Source organism: Dreissena polymorpha, chromosome 4 (genome assembly GCF_020536995.1).
Source record: "Dreissena polymorpha isolate Duluth1 chromosome 4, UMN_Dpol_1.0, whole genome shotgun sequence".
Taxonomy (NCBI): Eukaryota; Metazoa; Mollusca; class Bivalvia; order Myida; family Dreissenidae; genus Dreissena; species Dreissena polymorpha.
The window spans coordinates 83218551-83238734 of record NC_068358.1 but is presented as its reverse complement, the minus strand read 5'-3'; the positions used below and the strand labels follow the sequence as shown (position 1 = coordinate 83238734).

The following is a 20184-nucleotide window of genomic DNA, read 5'->3' as shown; positions in this document are numbered from 1 at the left end:
AATTGATTTTCACTATGCTGATTCATACGTGTGCAATTAAGTGTTAATATTATTCATCTCTGTACAAAAAAAACAGAATATGTGATTGTATTAAAAAATGTGCGGTACTATTTACAGTTTAATAAAGTGGTTTAACAAAATTGTATAATACATACAAGAGCTGTACCAAAACAGTTTTGCTCAACTTTTCTTCCGCTTTGATAGTGTAGTGTCTGGGACACACAAACTTAGAGTAATTATGGTATGCAATCCTATGCAAGGTCTGTCTATAAGCTAATTGCACACAAATTTAAAACCACATCATCAAAACTCTATTTTATTAGCAGAAACTGTTTTCCTATTAAAAAAAATGACCATCGCTTGGACCTGCAAGGCCCAAATTACAATCCCACACTAAGTCTGCATGTATACCAGCTCCACGCCAAATTTAAGCACAATAACTCGAAGCAAAGAAAAGTTATTTAGTGGAAGGATTTTTTTCTACATTTGGTAACAATGACCTTCACCTGATGGGCCCCAGATTCAATCCCCAGCTAAGTCTGCATTAATACTACCGTCACACGAATAACAATAAAATACCTCCATCCAAATGAAAGTTATTGAAAAGAAGTTGATTTTTTATTTCTGGTAACTGTGACCTTGAATTGACTGGTACAAATGCGATCCCACAATAGATATGCAAACTATCTACACAAACAATTTCCTCAAAATATTGTCATTATAATTATTATTATTTGAGGGAAACCTTTTATCATTTTTTGCAATGTTGACCTTGACCCAATTGGCCCCAAATGCTGGGTCTCCATGCAGTCTTGCAATATCCTTTGTTTCATCATGGTTGGCCGATCCAAACTTAAGATTTAAATTAGATATACTAGTAGTATTTACAAAGATATGTACTTGTTGCATGCAAGATTACTGGTAATCCTGAATTGCATCCTGATGAAAGACTGGTCACAGTAAAGGTCTTGGTTTAATTTTAGTATCTGCTATGGATATAGACATGTGGAGATGTTGCAAGCAAACTTTAACCTGAATTTTTTAAGTCTTAATTGCAGACCAGAGTTATGGGCCTTGATCTTTGACCTTTCACAATAATCCCAAAGACATGAGTGAAGTATCAATTGAATATCTGTAGTGGTTACATTGATATGTACTTGTTTCATGCAGACTTTACTCTTAATTCCATCTTGTAATCAAACCTTATCCTGACTTTTTTAACTACAAAAGGGGGTGTAATCCTTTAAAAATCTAGTCACAGTTATATTTCAATATCTGTGGTATCTATGTATAAAACAAGGGCTTTTTGTAAAACATGCATGCCCCCCATATGGGCTGTCAGTTGTAGTGGCAGCCATTGTGTGAATACGTTTTTTGTCACTGTGACCTTGACCTTTGACCTAATGTAAGTTATCATCCGGAAACCATTGTACTATTTCGAGTCACTGTGACCTTGACCTTTGACCTAGTGACCTGAAAATCAATAGGGGTCATCTGCCTGTCATGATCAAGGAGGGAGTAAGAGGGGGATATAATGTGGGGTGTGGTAATAAATTAGATGTTTAAAAAAAAAAATAATTTGGGGGGGGGGGGGTTGGGGGGGGGTATAATGTGGGGTGTGGTAATTTATAAGATGTTTAAAAAAACTGAGGGGGGGGGTGGGGGGGGGTAGGGGGGAGTGAGAGGGAGGTATAATGTGGTGTGTGGTAATTTATTAGATGTTTAAAAAAAAATTATTTGGGGGGGGGGGGTGGGGGGGGTGGGTGGTAGGAGGTGGGATGAGAGGGGGGTATAATGTGGGGTGTGGTAATTTATAAGATGTTTAAAAATAATATTATTTTTTTTTGGGGGGGTGGGGGGTAGGGGGGGGTAGGGGGTGGGTAAGAGGGGGGTCTAATGTGGGGTGTGGTAATTTATTAGATGTTAAAAAAAATTATATTTTTTTGTTGGGGGTGGAGGGGGGGTAGGAGGGTGGGGGGGTGAGAGGGGGGTATAATGTGAGGTGTGGTAAGTTATTAGATGTTTAAAAAAAATAATTTTATTTGGGGGTGGGGGGAGTGAGAGGGGGGTATAATGTGGTGTGTGGTAATTTTAAGATGTTTTAAAAAAAAAAATTGGGGGGGGGGGGGTGACAGGGGGGTATAATGTGGGGTGTTGTAATTTATAAGATGTTTAAAAAAAAATAACTTTTTGGGGGAGTGGGGGGTAGGGGGTGGGGGGTATAATGTGGGGTGTGGTAATTTATTAGATGTTTAAAAAAAATTGGGGGGGGGGGTAGGGGGGAGTGAGAGGGGGGTATAATGTGATCATAAAAAATAACAAATGATCTCACACTGACATGAACAAATAACCTCTATTTATTTAACATGAAATTTAAACTTATTGCATTTGTTTCTCCTGTATATAAGAAAGATATAATAGTATATTACCTCCCCTGTCCTGCTTATATTAATATCAATCAACAAAATTAAACATTAACACAATATTTATTATACAAATATACAAAAAATCTCATATTCTGATAATATTTTTACTGATCCACTTTATTTTACTCAAAGGATGATGTTTCATTGGACTGATAATTATAGATTTAGGATAACAGACCAGTTGCTTCAGTTATATTGTTCAGAGTTCGCCCTGTTGGCCGCGTATGCGTTCTTGAGTTATCATCCAAAAACCATTTTACTATTTCGGGTCACCATGACCTTGACCTTTGACCTAGTGACCTCAAAATCAATAGGGGTCATCTGCGAGTCATGATCAATGTACCTATGAAGTTTCATGATCCTAGGCCCAAGCGTTCTTGAGTTATCATCCGGAAACCACCTGGTGGACAGACCGACCGACATAAGCAAAGCAATATACCCCCTCTTCTTCGAAGGGGGGCATAAATATGTGAGAGGTTGCACAAAAAGGTTAACAATAATTTTCTTGGTACAACAAGAGGCATTATTCTGCTTAATTGCAGGTCCGATATGACACTTAGTCAGTGACTTCAAACAATAACCTTGAACACATGTGTAAAGTTTGAATTTAATACATGCCGTAAAAACACTGATATGAAGATGATGCAAGTTTAACTCAACCAGAGCATTACGAAGATGCTAAAGCAGACAAATGGGTGAGTAATGTCGCTAGGATAATATGGTGAATAGCCAAGCTATAAATGCAGAAATTAAATGTGTAGAACAACTTCACACGATTATCTAATTCATAATGCAACTGCAAATATTCAAATTTGTAGACATGAACCTGGGTGGCTACAACTCTCTGTTGAACAATAACAAACCAATCCTGAGAGCTTGTGGTCAATACCTCAACTGTGGGAACAAATATGTGCATAAAATATAAATTAGCTGCACTCTGGGAAAACAGGCCTTAATGCCTGTGCATAACGTATCGTTTCAGATTGGACTGTTAAGTTCACACAGGTAAATCATGGACGACACTTTACATCTAGAATGGATTTTTTGCTAGGTGGAGACTTTTTTTAAATGAAAAATACCATAAAAGTGGCAAGTGTCCAGACTGGTTTGCCTCTGAGACCACACTTTACGCTTACACAATACATCCTTTTATCTAAATTGTAACCAACAAGTTTTTTATACTTTATTTAGAGAAAAATATATACCAAGATACAATTTCATTCTGTCCAGCTGTAAAATTTGTTTACTATTACCAATATTTTTTTTAAATTAGAATTATATTTCCCTGCACTTTGTAAGACCACAAATTTTAACATTAAATATTTATAAAGTATTCAACAACAAAATGCGCTTTGATTGTTAAAATAGGTAGTTGCTATAGTCAAATGGATACATGGATACGGAAACCATGAAAAGCTACGTATCAATTCAACTTATAGGGAATATTCTCAACTGTTATGTGTGTGTTTTTGGGTGTTGGTTGCATCGCACCAGTTGATTTTGTGATGTTATTTCCACGATGTCACACAATCAACAAGAGTGATATGACACCCTTGAACATCACAGTCTTGTAATGCTCAACTTATATACCTAGTCAAGATAAAATACACCTAAACAATATTAATAAAAACAAAGATTTTATTTAAATGTTCTTTTAACATGCATGAATACTTTGTACATGTATGATGTACATCTATTTTGTGCGCGTCTTATTATAGACAAGGTTTTTTAGAGTGTCATTAAGAACTTTGCAGATATTTACAAAACATAACACATAAACAAATATTCTGCTATTCCAGCCATTTAAACTGATTTCATGCTGTGAGATACATACTTCATATCTTTTTTTTCAGTAGAATTACTCCATCATTTGAGTTAAAATATTATATGTAAACAATAAAATAAAATATTATAAAAATACATTAATTTCTAAATCCAAATAGTATAATTACCCTGTATAAAGTAGCCAGAAAACTTTTTACTGGTCATCAGTAAAAAATAATAATAAAAATGCATTTAAAAAATCCACATACTGAGATACATCTAAAAGTATAATTAAATCTAACATTAACAAAAAGAAGATTTCACAAAATAAGACATATGCTTACACAAGAAAAATGGTCAATCCCCCAGAGATTCAAAGATTAATACTCAGTTAATTATCAAAACCTCAATGGACATTCTGTATTGTGTGTAAATCCAAAGCTGTTGTTGTCATATTGTTAACTCTGTCATACTTTAAACGTATACAGAATGAAGTTACATAAGAAACAAAGCTTAACATCTTCAGTAAACAATTACTTCTATAAAATTCAGAAAAACTGCAATACAACCATTTGTTAAAAAAATATGCACATGCCCAGTATGTTTGCCCATAAAGAAAATACAATCATATCAAGAATATTGAGGTTAAAAATCTCCTTGAAACACCATACTAGGTAAAACAAATATTCACAACCAGACGGGCGCCCACAGTATGCCCAACATCACCGAGCCAGGATCCGGTTAGAGGGCAAAACTACACATTACGATCATCGCTTCCCTCATCCCCGTCGCCGACGGTTTCCCCGCCATTAATCTTGCTATCTCTGGTCTCCAGCTCCATATGTTGCCTGTCAAATTGTGTAAGTTCGTCACGACACAAATGTGCGATGACCCCTGCGCCATAACTGTCGCCCAAAACGTTGCAACTGGTTCTCAGGCGATCACTGCAACAAAAATCAAACAGCTGAACTTAAGCTTTGAAATCAGAATAACATTCAGCAGGAAAATACCTAAGTACAGTCTTCATTTTGCAAAAGGCTTCTACATAATTACTGTGATAGAAAAACATCTTGAATTACATCTGTTATGTCAGTTCTTTATTTTGCAAAAGGCTTCTACATAATTACTGTGATAGAAAACATCTTGAATTACATCTGTTATGTCAGTTCTTTATTTTGCAAAAGGCTTCTACATAATTACTGTGATAGAAAAACATCTTGAATTACATCTGTTAAGTCTCACTATAACTAATTTCACAGAACAGGATTATGCACAAAATAACAAATATTTGCTCATCAATAGACCGATTCAAGATTCAATTAAAAATTGCAACTACATGTCTTCAAGTGAAATCAATTGTGCAAGCCAAGTCTTCCAATGTTGATTTTTTAACAAGATGAATACATTATAAAAATGCATAAAATTTGTTTTCAAAGTTATCTTACAGCCATATTCCCTGCTATGATCTGTTTGACCTAAAAGTGGTGATCCTGACCTTGAAGTGGCATGACTGTCATATACATTCTGCACACAGTGTAAATATGAGAAAGGCTTGAACGATTGACCTTCCAAATCAACCTTGAGCTGGCATTACTGACTGAAAGGTTCTGCGTAGTGTCTTAGGATCCTAATAGATTATCATAGTTCCATTAAATCCTTCAAACCATATACAATATGGAGCAGACACCAAAATAGACGCTCAAACACTTGACTTTTAAGAGTGACATTTAGCCTGTGTGACTGACTTATGCTTTGAGCACATATTATCCATATTATTCATTGAAACCAAGTTTCATGAAAATCTTTCAAAAAATATAAGAGATATGGACTAGACAATAGATTAAAACGTTTGACCTTGAAGAATGACTGTGGCCTTGAGCTTAAAATAATGGACACCACCTTAATGACCATTTCATGTTATTCAAATTTCATGATTATCTAACAAAGGGTATAAGAGACCTGGACAAGACACAAAAGTGTTCAGGGAAAGACTGACCGATAGATGGACAAAGGGCCTTCTAAAGCTATAATGGACCTCATTGTGCTGCATAGTGGGGGATTAACCCTTAACCATTCAGATAGGCATTTTGACACCTGTTAAGTCCATTAGAAAATCAAGTTAAATTTAAGAACTTAGCTTTAAAGGATTTTTATCCAATCCTAAGATACTGATGATCAGCAATCAGCATGAAACCTGAAACAAGAGGGCCAAGATGGCCCTAGTTCGCTCACCTGAGAGGAGTCGGTTCATTCAAACTTGACCTAGATATTGACCAGACAAACATCCTGGTCAAGTTTCATCATTATTGAACCAAAACTCTGGCGTAGGGAGTGTTTTTGTTTTTGTAAGATTTGAAATGGTGACCTTTCATCAAACTTGACTGAGATCTTTCAGCAACTTTGATAAAGAATGCTTGAGAAACGTGAATGCTTAGAGTGTTTACAAACCAAATGTGGACAGACGGACAGCCGACAAAGACCAATCCAAAACCCTCACCTGAGCAATCAGGTAAGTTAAAAAGTGTGTTTCACCGATCTGAGCCATTTTCCAACTTGTCCAAGAAATAAATAAAACCAATGTATTGACTAAGTTTCACGATGATTAGGCAAGATATGTGACTTCCATAATGTTCAATCACAAGGTTTCTCTCTATATAGTCACATAAGGAACACTGCCCCACCCCCCTGGCAGCCATGTTTATTGACCCATCAGGACCATTTGCAAACTCATCTGAGATATATATAAAACCAATCTTTTCACCAAGTTTCATGATGATTAGGCAAAAAATGTGACTTCTAGAGTGTTCACAAGCATTTTTTTACTATATAAATATAAGAAAACTGCCCCCCGCGGCAGCAATGTTATTCAACTGACCGGAACCATTTTCCAACTCAACTCTCGTATCAAGGAAACAAATGTTCTGACCAAATTTCATGAAAATTGGGCAAAAAATGTGACTTCTAGAATGTTCACATGTTTTCACTGTATACATATAGAGAAAAATGCCCCGCCCACTGGCAGCCATGTTTTTTCACCGATCTGGACCATTTTCGAACTCGTCCGACATATCAATAAAACCAATGTTTTGACCAACTTTCATGATGATTGGGCAAAAATTGTGACTTCCATAGTGTTTACAAGGTTTCTCTATAGCCAAAAAAGGAAAACTGCCCCGCCCACTGGAGGCCGTGTTTTTCAACGGACGGGAACCACTTTTGAACTCAACCAACATATCATTAAGACAAACATTTTGACAAAGTTACATGAAGATTGTGCATGAAATGTAATTTCTACAGAGTTTACAAGTTTTTCTTTTTTTTGACCTAGTGACCTAGTTTTTGACCAGGCACGACCCAGTTTCGAACTCGACCGAGATTTCATTGGGACAAAGCTTCTGACCAAGTTTCATGAAGATCAGACAATAAATGTGGCCTCTAGAGTGTTTACGAACAAATGTTAACAGACAGACGGACGGACGTACGACGGACAAAAACCTGAGCAATCAGGTGAGCTAAAAACTATGAATAACTCGCAGGCTGTTCTGGTGTCATGCTATTTGCAGATAGCCATTTTCACTTTGCTACTGAGCAAAAGAGAGTTTAAAGGGTCTGAACTTACAGGAACCAGTCTACAGCAAGAATGATAGAGACGTCCTCCACCGGCAAGTTGACAGACGTCAGCACCATCAGCATGGTAACCAGTCCAGCGCTAGGGATGGCTGCTGCTCCAATGGACGCACATGTTGCGGTTACACTGTTGTTAAGTGATAAAGATTTTTTAAACAAGAACATACATAGACTTCTTACTACTGAATGATGGAACAGAATGTAAACAATTGTGTAACTCAATAATGAAATAGTTATTTTAGATGTCTTCATTATAAATGATCATGGCGAGAAATTTGTACTTGAACATTTAAAGAATCAGAATAGTTCAGTAAGCATAATAACCTGCAAACTGAAATAATGAAAACAAAAGGGTCCTTCATTTTATGAAAAAAAACTAATGGTCCATAAAGAAAACAAATTTCATATAACCTATATAGCTAACTAAAGGTTCAAGAGTTCTCTAGACATTGAACTTAAAACAAATTGCATTATGACACACACCTGCGACATGCCTTCTCCACATAATTTACCTGAGAGCCTGGGAGACATAATGGGTCCAACAAACAATACTCAGAGTAGAAAGGACATAATAAACAATGAAGCTATAATCTGGACCTGCTATATAATGTGTCCTTTATGTGTGACATTGACCTTTGAGCTAGAGAGCTTGCATATCATCCCCACATGCTTTACACTTGTTTAACATGGCTTGATGAATGATAAAAATGAAGTTCATACTACTTCAGTTATGGCAAAATATTAACTTTTGACCTCTAAGTGTTACATTGACCTTTGGACCAGGCTTACTGGTCTTTCATTTTATGCAATCTCCACATGGCAAACATTTGTGACAAATTATTTTCAATGAGTTAAAGTATCAATTCAGGCAAGCTTTACTGTGCCCACATCAGACAACTGACTTGGTAAGTTTGACCTTTTCATTTGAGATGTTTTTTACATGCAATATGGCTTTTTTTCCATTTGAGCTATGGAGATGTGTAATTGATTTTTAATTGCATGATGGATGACAGATTTGCAGTATGGAATTGCTGTATTGCGCCCTAATATGACATTTAATCTGCATGACCTTGGTCTTAAGGCTAGGCATGCGTGTCCTTCAGGCAAATTCATTCAGACTAATTAATGCACTACGTAAGACTATCACATACACTGAACATTGCTAGAACTATACATAGTTTAACACAAGCTAACTTGTTTTGACAAACACCTGTTCCACATGACACACAAGAGGCACAAATATTGCAAAATGTCTGTACCTGACTGTGAGCAGTTCTCCAAAAGACAGCTCTCTGCCATTCATCTGAGCTATGAACACTGGTGCGACCGCCTCATACAGAGCTGTACCATCCATATTGATAGTGGCTCCAACTGGCAGCACAAAGCGAGTGACGCGCTTGTCAATCTTCATGTTGTCCTCCAGACACTTGAATGTCACAGGTAGAGTGGCGGAACTGAGAGAGAAAACAATGTGATGTGACATGACTTACACTTGAATGTCACAGGTAGAGTGGCAGAACTGAGAGAGAGAACAATGTGATGTGACATGACTTAAACTTGAATGTCACAGGTAGAGTGGCAGAACTGAGAGAGAGGACAATGTGATGTGACATGACTTACACTTGTATGTCACGGGTAGAGTGGCAGAACTAAGAGACAGAACAAGAAGATTTTTAAAGGTTTTCACCAAGCAAATCAATATAAAACTTTGAACCCAGGGTAAGGCCACTTTTGACCCCAGGGACATATTTGGAGCAAACTTTGTAGATCAAATTCAGATGATGCTCCATAACAAATAGGAAAGCTATTGGCTTTTGATATAAGAGTAACAGATCTTTAAAATATTTTGCCCCTCAACATTATTTGTAGAGGACCTAAGGGTGATGCTACATACCAAATAGGAAAGCTGTGCAGTATCCAATAAGATTTAAACACGTTTTACCAATAAATTTAAGTAAACTAGAGTGCCAAATATGATCCTAAGGGCATGATTTGAACAAACTTTCTATAATACCTCTAGATTATGCTACATACCAATTATGACTTTTCAGTTTCAGATAAGATTGTTAATGGTTTCCCCATTATAAGTCTATGTAAAACTAATGACCCCTTGGGTGAGGCAAGTTTTGACTGCAGGGGCACGATTCGAACAAACTTGATAAAGGACCTATATATAATGTAAAATAACAAATACCAAACCTTTGATCTTTTTGTTTTTACAATATACAGTCCACTCTCGTTATCTCGAAGTCGGCGGGAACAAGAAAAAATATCGAGATAACGAGAGTTCGAGATATCCGATTAGGCGTTTTCAAAGAAAACATGAGACGAAAATTTACCTTGTTTTTAACACCGAAATACCTGCTAAGTGGTCTAATTAAAGCCGTCACCGTGTGGCATAATACTCTCTACCTGATATATACGTGTTTTTACGAGGTACGATTAATTTTGCTATTCAAATGCTTAAAATGACGTTTTAAGTTTTACATAATTGCATGAACACATGCGGTTATAATTTTTTTAAACTGTCGAGTAAACATCAGGTAATGTTAATATTTTAAAGTTATGATGCAATTGACGTCCAAACAAGACGAGGGTTTTCCATCTGAACATGCGTAAATCACGTTCCGGAATACTGAACTGTATATGCACACTTTGTTGTCTGAAATGCTAAGTTCAATCGATTATTAGTACAGGATCAAATAAAAATGAAAAGCCATTTTGAGTCTTGTCTTTATTATCTTTATTACTCAACATCCCCAGATCTACATACAGGCTGTGTATTAATTGCAGTGAACTGATGTTAAAGTGACAGTTAAAGTGACAGGCCTTACTCAAGTGTTAAGGGCTAACGACATTACACACGTGTGATCATTGATGCAATTAACGGATCAATTTCCTACCGCACAGTATCGTGAGCAGCCGGGCGAAGCGGGGCGGTGAAGAATCAAAGAAATTTGTTCTCACCTTTTGCCGACACTGGAACAGTTATTCGCACTTCGAGATAAACCACAGTAAATACATGTAAAATCGGGACTCTGGACAAAATGTTATATCGAGATATCGAATTATTCGACATAACGAAAATCGAGATATGCGATGTTTATTTATATAGATAAAGAAGGAAAAAAGTTGGGACATTGAACTTACTTCGACATATCGAGAATATCGAGATATCCGATGTCGAGATAACGAGAGTGGACTGTACATATAAAGAAAACAAGTTAGCCCGAGAGCGGGTCCAATTGGACCTCAGAAAGATGACTTAAGCAAACTTTGAGGAACACAATTCAAGGTTACAAACCAAATACTAAATCAGGTTTTCAGAGGAGCAGATTTTAAAAGTTTTCGATTTTTAAATCCCCTTGTTGGGCCCAATTACCTAGTTGATCAGTTAACCACAACTGTTTTAACAATTTTCTTAGAGAGCCACCCAAGGAACATTCCTGTAAAGTTTAATCAATTCTTCCCAGTGGTTCAGGAAGAGATATTGTTTGAATAAAACATTCACTGACATAATAATGCACTGATGCACGAACAACCAGAAGTACAACCGACATCACGGTAACCAAATAGCACACCATGAGAGCTGTGCTAAAGAGAGCTACAAACTACAGGATATAACCTAGATATATATTTTTTTGCTTCCATTTCAAGTATTTTATTTTTTGTATTGGATTGCTGACATATTTATCAGATATAATTTCTGCGACAATGTATATATTGTTAACACAGGGACCACTTAGCTTGAATTCTATTATTTTATCAATTTCTGTGGGGGGTTTCTAGGTTTTTTTTCTATGATTTTTTTGTTTAATTTTATCAGCCAGATTTTAATTACAAATGTTTTCAGAATTTTATTTCAACATCATGGGCGTACAAATTAAGAAAATGTAAGTTTTCTTTGACTCAAACCTGGAAGCTGTAGCAAGGGCTGTAATCCATGCTTGGAACACTGCACGGAACAGTTTGAAGGGGTTCTTCCTGACAATGACAAGGTATATGAGGGGCAGCACGATTCCAGCGTGAATCACCAGGCCGACTATCACCGTGACGATGTAGAGACCAAGCTGGGCTGCGACCTCGCGTATGTCATCCACCTCAATGATCTTACCAGCGATCAGGAACATGATACCAAACGGGGAGTACCTGCAGGCAAGGGGTGTTTATGAGCCTATCTCTGGTATAATGGGGCTTAATGAATGTGCATTAAGTGTTATCCTAGATAAGCCTGTGCAGTCCGCACATGCTAATCAGGGACGACACGTTCAGCTTTTATGATATTTTTCTTTAAAAGGAAGTCTCTTCTTAGCGAAAATCCAGTTCAGGCATGAAATGATGTCCCTGATAAGCCAACTGCACAGGCTAATTCAGGATGACTTTATATGCACTTGCATTAAGCCCAGTTTTCCCATAACGCAACTCATTTATTGTAAAAATTGCAAAAGGCTTCATTCTTTAATATTCATTATCTACTGTTTTATGTATATCAATATTTTTATTTCAGCAATCAAAATATAACATAACTGTGACAACATTAAATCACCATAAACTTACACAAGGGCTATACCTGTTTAACATCAAGGTCCATAAATGAGGCATGTACAAATATTGGGTTTCCATTTTTGTTGAAAACAATCTATTTTAGTTACTTTTTAAAGAGACAAACTTCTGTCCATTCAAGATCATCCCATAATATGATGATAAATTTGTTTTCAATTTTTTTTATTATTTTGTAACAATCATTTATTTACTTCAGACATAAGTAAATAAACATTAATTCAGACATCACTAAATAAACATTAAGCGTAATACCAAACAAGAGCTGTGTTTGTGAAACACAATGCCCCCAACTGCACCGCTTTGAAGCCATATATTTGACCTTTGACATTGAAGGATGATCTTGACCTTTCACCACTCAAAATGTGCAGCTCCATGAGATACACACGCATGCCAAATATCAAATTGCTTCAATATTGAAAAAGTTATGACCAAGGTTAAAGTTTTGGGACAGACAGACAGACAGACTGACAGGCCAAAAACAATATACCCCCAATCATTCGATCCGGGGGCATAAAAAAGGTCTTTTACCAATTGGGGCCAACGTAGCTCCAAACAAGAGCTGTGTTTGTGAAACACAATGCCCCCAACTGCACCGCTTTGAAGCCATATATTTGACCTTTGACATTGAAGGATGATCTTGACCTTTCACCACTCAAAATGTGCAGCTCCATGAGATACACATGCATGCCAAATATCAAATTGCTTCAATATTGAAAAAGTTATGACCAAGGTTAAAGTTTTGGGACAGACAGACAGACAGACAGACAGGCCAAAAACAATATACCCCCAATCATTCGATCCGGGGGCATAAAAAAGGTCTTTTACCAATTGGGGCCAACGTAGCTCCAGACCATCCTGATATCACGTAGTCTGGTCAGGCGCTAGGCTGTGCTACATAAAAATAGGCCAAGTTTTGTTGTCTCATTAGCTGAAAGTGTAGGTCCTAACCAAATTGTGCAGAATATGGCATAAGAGGCACATACTTATGTTACAGCAATCCAATACATACCACATGACTAGCATGATAAGCTTCATGACAATTTCATTGAGGATGTCGAAGAACTGGATCATGACCTGACCGCGCGGCCCCATCTTGCTGAGGTAGATCGAGAAACCAACACAGAAACATATGAGACCTGCAAGAGAAAATATCCACTCATTTAAACTAGCAGCAGTCAGATAAAAATCTTATAAGTAACTTATTCCAAAAAATAGCATAAGTTAAATTTCCAAAAAAGATAACATCATAGAATGTACAAATTATGATCAAACACACAAAACAGCTTTAATGGCTCAGACAAATATTAAACAAGAGCACCGCCTTGCGGGTGCAGACCGCTCATCTTTTTTCTTTTTAAAGGTGAAGGGACTCTCAATTTCAATCACAAAGGAGGGAGGGGTGGAGTAAAGAGGGGTGTATAGTGTGGGGGTGTGGTCATTTATTACATTATCTTACAAAAAATGCGAAAAAAAAATGCAAAAAAAATGCAAAAAAAAAACAAGGGCTGTTTGTAAAACATGCATGCCCCCCATATGGGCTGTCCGTTAAAGTGGCAGCCATTGTGTTAATACGATTTTTGTCACTGTGACCTTTACCTTTGACCTAGTGACCTGAAAATCAAAAGGGGTCATCTGCGGGTCATTATCAATGTACCTATGAAGTGTCATGATCCTACGCAAAAGCGTTCTTGAGTTCTCATCCGAAAATCATTTTACTATTTCGGGTCACTGTGACCTTGACCTTTGACCTTGTGACCTCAAAATCAATAGGGGTCATCTGCAAGTCATGATCAATCTACCTATGAAGTTTCATGATCCTAGGCGTATGCGTTCTTGAGTTATCATCCGAAAACCATTTTACTATTTCGGGTCACCGTGACCTTGAGCTTTGACCTAGTGACCTCAAAATCAATAGGGGTCATCTGCGAGTCATGATCAATCTACCTATCGAGTTTCATGATCCTAGGCATAAGCGTTCTTGAGTTATCATCCGGAAACCATTTTACTATTTCGGGTCACCGTGACCTTGACCTTTGACCTAGTGACCTCAAAATCGATAGGGGTCATCTGTAAGTCATGATCAATCTACCCATGAAGTTTCATGATCCTAATGCGTTCTTGAGTTATCATTCAAAAACCATTTTACTATTTCTGGTCACCGTGACCTTGACCTTTGACCTAGTGACCTCAAAATCAATAGGAGTCATCTGCGAGTCATGATCAATGTACCTATGAAGTTTCATGATCCTAGGCCCAAGCGTTCTTGAGTTATCGTCTGACAACCACCTGGTGGACGGACCGACCGACAGACCGAACGAACGACCGACATGAGCAAAGCAATATACCCCCTCTTCTTCGAAGGGGGGCATAAAAAATTCGGGGGTGGGGGGTTGGGGGGGTGGGGGGGAGGGGATTCTTGGGTGCGATGGTTGGACTGTATTTCAAAAATAATATAATAAAAATAAATATTTGTGTTTTTTAACCGTTTCCAAAAAAAAAGTCCGGGGGGGGGGAGGGTGTGGGGATGGTATGAGTGGAGTCTATTGTGGATAGGTCAGGTAAGAGTTGTTTTGTCAAAGTATCAATCAAATCTAATCATAAATAAAGAAGTTATGGCAGTTTTAGCAAAATTTAATAATTTGACCTTGAGAGTCAAGGTTATTGAAAGTCAAGGTAAAATTCAACTTGCCAGGTACAGTAACCTCATGATAGCATGAAAGTATTTGAAGTTTGAAAGCAATAGCCTTGATACTTTAGAAGTAAAGTGGATTGAAACACAAAATTTAACCATATATTTAAAGTTACTAAGTCAAAAAAGGGCCATTATTCTGTAAAAATGACAACCGGAGTTATGCAACTTGTCCTTTTACTGTCCCCTTATGATAGTTTGCAAGTGTTCCAAGTATGAAAGCAATATCTATGATACTTTAGGGGTACAGTGGACAAAAACACAAAACTTAACCAAATTTTCAATTTTCTAAGTATAAAAAGGGCACATAATTCTGTCAAAATGCCAGTCAGAGTTACATAACTTTGCCTGCACAGTCCCCTTATGATAGTTAGTAAGTGCTGCAAGTATGAAAGCAATAGCTTTGATACTTAAGGAATAAAATGGACCTAAACACAAAACTTAACCAAAATTTTCAATTTGCCTGCCCAGTCCCCTAATGATAGTAAGTAAGTGTACCAAGTTTGAATGCAATAGCATTGATACTTTCTGAGAGAAGTGGACCTAAACGCAAAACTTAACCGGACGCCGACGCCGACGCCAAGGTGATGACAATAGCTCATAATTTTTTTTCAAAAAATAGATGAGCTAAAAATGGAGATCACCTTCATATCATGAAATTTTCACCAATTGCTTGTTATAGAAACATGAAAATATGTATTCATGATATTTAATAAGCAACAATTCTTTATAAAAAAAAAGAAAATAATCAAACTTGTCGTGAATAAGAGCACTTAAGGTAGTGCATCCGTAATGGGCACCTTTCCAAATATAATCTAATGTATTATTTTCTTAATAAGCATCATTTCACTGAACTACATGAACATATTTAGGTAGGCTTTCCATGCTTTAAAAAAAATTACAGATTTTTTCAAAACCATCCCCACACTTGGCTTTTGTCCAGTTTATTTGCACCCCTGGGGTATATGAAAGTTCCATAATTCATCCAGGTTTCAAAATATGGGCATGCAGTTGGTGTGTACAGATGCAGTAAAGGTATTTAAAGTTTAAACACGATGAAATAAGTATTCTTTTACAAACATTTATTTTTTATAACTTGTTATCTATGGAAGAGCGCCATGAAATGTAAGTGGTTTCAGCCAAGTAGAAATTGGGTTGGTTAAAAACAAAGTGTCATAAAATTCAAAATAGTATCATTTAAGTAATATTTTGAACTTAGTTTTTATAAATACACTTATCTATATACAGCAAAAATACTAAGAAATAGACAGATTTACCATTTACTTTTTGAAATAAAAATGCAACATGCATGATTCGTATTTTCAGCAGTAAATCACCCAATTTAGCCATAACGTTGTTTTAATTTTAAAAATTGAAGATTTATGTGCATTAAATTTTTTTTGCATATTTAAAATAAACATAATATGCTTTACTTAATCAAATTACGTTAGAAAAGAAATAAAATGCGTCGCAAAAAGGATGTGTTGTCGGCAGGATTCGAACCTGCGCAGGAAGATTCTTTAAGATTTCTAGTTAATTGCCTTAACCACTTGGCCACGACAACTTCACATTAGTACTTGTTTAAATTAGATATCCATAAGTAAACAGGTAAAAAGGCTCTTTGATCTTTGAAGAAATCGCGGGAAATCATTACGGGTGCTCTACCTTAACAAACAGCACCAAGACAAAATTTGTGATCTCCAAATTAAATTGTCAATATCATGTTTTGCTGTAAAATATTATTATATATATCTTGTTTCATAGCTTTATCCATTCTTTAAAAAAAAATCCACAATACAAATGACCAGTCACTTTGTGTCTATGATGACCAATTATGAGTTCAGAGGTTAATAATAAAACTGAGTAAATAATTGATTGGTTTTCTCCGGCGTCTAAGACAAACAAAATTTGATACACCGAAATAAACAATTTGTTTATCTTTTGTTTCAAACTAGGTTAACAATTCTCATTGAACTGAAAGTAAAAAAGGGAAATGATCCCCAAGATAAAAACTAAAATGGATGATAAATGTACTTATTTCCCTTGATAATAAAAAAAATAAATGAAACTTTTTTTGGAAAAATGGTGTTTCATTTTATTTCCATCAGTTATAGAATTGATAGAGGTCATAAATGAGATACATGAAGCAAGAACTTTCGCCGATTACCATGACCAATTAGAGCAACAGAGTCATTGCTTTCACTGATTACCATGACCAAGTAGAGCAACAGAGTCATTGCTTTCAACGATTACCATGACCAAGTAGAGCAACAGAGTCATTGCTTTCACCGATTACCATGACCAAGTAGAGCAACAGAGTCATTGCTTTCACCGATTACCATGACCAAGTAGAGCAACAGAGTCATTGCTTTCATCAAAGATTGGGCCAAGTTTTGCAGTATGTTATTTTTTTTTACATGCAAGCCAGTTTGTTTACCACTTTGATGAGTATTACCACTGACTTCATCACCTACATCTCGATATTTTGCATATTTTTGGCTTTTGTTTTTGTCATCAGTGATATCGCACCCTAAATCATTTGGTTTAATTTGACAGCAACTAAACCACTGCAATTGATTGTATCTGTATGAACCTCATCTTTGGTAATTTCTGACCATTTTTCCTTGCGCATACTTTCCACAAACAATTTATTAATATTGTCAGCTAACATGACTTTGACAGTCTCTGCATATTCCTCATGTGCTTTGAAACATTTTGAAATAGTGTGAAATCTGTTTTCCTTACTGATAATTGAGAGATTAACCCAGACTTACCTAAGTTTAAGGTTGATCACAATTTCATCGACTGCAAACTCATTGCAGTCCACCATGTCTGCACATGACCTTATATTTATACTTTGGCATCTCACATTACAACTCATCTCCCTATCATGGATCCTATAAATCTGTGTCATCATCATAACATTCCTAATACTGTTCCTCGTCTGTCAGTCTGTTATTGAATTCGTTCAATTTTTAGACTGTTGATCAACTGAACCTTATAACGACCTGACAATCTCTATTTCAGATTCATGGATTGTGTTTGCTATTTATGCTATTTAACTGGTTGTTTGGTCTGCATTTGTACAAGTTGTGAGGACTTTCTTATGCTGGTTGCATATCTTTGGATTTTTTTTGTCATTCTTTTCAATTTGGGCTTCAATAACCAAAGTTATCATATCAAATTATTGTGAGTTATCAGTTAAAAGCATAAACATGTAAAAACTAAAGAAGCACCAATGATTTTTTTATTTATAACTTTTTTTTGTGTACCTACAATCCAATTCATACTCACTTACATTTATTCTGTTTTGCTGTCAGTGTTTGTAACGTGCAAAACATTTATCACTTAAGACTGACAGAAAAGCTTTAGACAAAATAGAATTTGATACTCCCAAATGAAAACTCAAAAATGCATAGGTACATTGGCCGCATATGGCATAAGACTCATTTTTGCATGACAAGGCTAATATGTTGAAGAAAAAATCTGTCTTCTTAGCAATTATTGTCTTGCTGTATTAGCCTACAGCAACAGTCAATACATCCACAAAAATAATAGACTTCCTACAGACATGGTAGTAGTATACAAACCTAACACATTAATTCCGTTTCCTGATTGCAGTCCTTTCCGGACCACCTGTTCTGTATACTCGACTATTGTCTTCTTACCCTCAGGAGACGTTGTTATATTAATGAGTGAAATTGTTGTGGAGTTTGAAGGAAGAAAAGTCGTATTTTCCACAGTGTCAGAGATAGTGATAAATTCAATTCTTTTCTTCCGCACTGTCACGTTGGTATATGTGGTTTTCACATGCGCAAAGCAAGCCTGAGCCAGATTATCAGGAAAGAAATTTCTGAAATAACAAGACATTGTACAATTAATGCACGTCAAAATCAAGACACATTTTCTTGAACCTCTTATTTTACTTTAGACATTTGTATTCCTCTATTATTTCAAACAAACCATCTATCTGTTTAGTTTGATGCCTATTTTACTTTAGACATTTGTATTCCTCTATAATTTCAAACAAACCATCTATCTATTTAGTTTGATGCCATTCTTTGATAAATTTACATTGTGAAGAAATTAATGACAAAAATGATTGTTTTTTAATTGTTTAGAGGTAGTACACATTTCAGATAGGTTGTAATCATAAAATGAGTCCATCATTCAAGGTCTGACAACTTCTGTTGGCCTGCTTATCAGATTGGGAATAGTTATGTTTTCTGGGATTGCTGTGTACGCTTGAATAGCTATGTAGGCCTGAATTTGTAGGACAGCATTGCTATAAAGTTCTGCTGTGAGGCTGAGGATAGTAACATAGGCTGGGATTGCCACGTAGGCCATATATTCTATATCTGCCACGTAGGCCATATATTCTATATCTGCCACGTAGGCCATATATTCTATATCTGCCACATAGGCCATATGTTCTATATCTGCCACGTAGGCCATATATTCTATATGTGCCACATAGGCCATATATTCTATATCTGCCACGTAGGCCATATATTCTATATCTGACATGTAGGCCATATATTCTATATCTGCCACGTAGGCCATGTATTCTATATCTGCCACATAGGCCATATATTCTATATCTGCCATGTAGGCCATATATTCTATATCTGCCATGTAGGCCATATATTCTATATCTGCCACAGTAGGCCATATATTCTATATGTGCCACATAGGCCATATATTCTATATCTGCCACGTAGGCCATATATTCTATATCTGCCATGTAGGTCATATTTTCTATATCAGCAGGCCTGCTGGTGAGTTTGGTTATAGCTATCTTCCTAAGGCTGGGATTGCTTTTTAACTTGGGACTGGTACTGAAGTATAAAATTGCTATACTTAAAGAAGTTTTAAAGTAACAATACTTAACAGAAGTATGTATGAGCTCTATCTTGGCAGTAACATAAAAGTGCTCTTTCGTAAAGAAGTATTAAGGTGTCATATAGAATTATAAAAGTTCTCCACCTTAAAGAAGTTAAGAGGTGTTTTATCTAACATATTAATTATTATTAATTAATATCTTACTTTAATATAAAGATGCTATATCATACAACAAAAAATATTAATTATTTGTGTATGATGTAGCATCTTTAT

The 20184-nt window shown here is 36.2% G+C and overlaps 1 protein-coding gene across 2 annotated transcripts in view; it reads right to left on the bottom strand.

Moving 5' to 3' along the window:
* Positions 1-2914: 2914 nt before the first annotated feature.
* Positions 2915-20184, bottom strand: part of LOC127877622 (excitatory amino acid transporter 2-like) — a 66858-nt gene continuing 49588 nt past the window's right edge. For both annotated transcript variants that reach the window (XM_052423689.1, XM_052423688.1), the window contains exons 5-10: positions 18660-18922; positions 13390-13516; positions 11733-11966; positions 9077-9271; positions 7810-7944; positions 2915-5134 (exon numbers count right to left, since the gene is read on the bottom strand). In XM_052423689.1, the coding sequence (XP_052279649.1) occupies positions 4945-5134; positions 7810-7944; positions 9077-9271; positions 11733-11966; positions 13390-13516; positions 18660-18922 (1144 nt within the window). In that variant the 3' untranslated portion in view covers positions 2915-4944. The remainder of the gene's footprint in view (positions 5135-7809; positions 7945-9076; positions 9272-11732; positions 11967-13389; positions 13517-18659; positions 18923-20184) is intronic.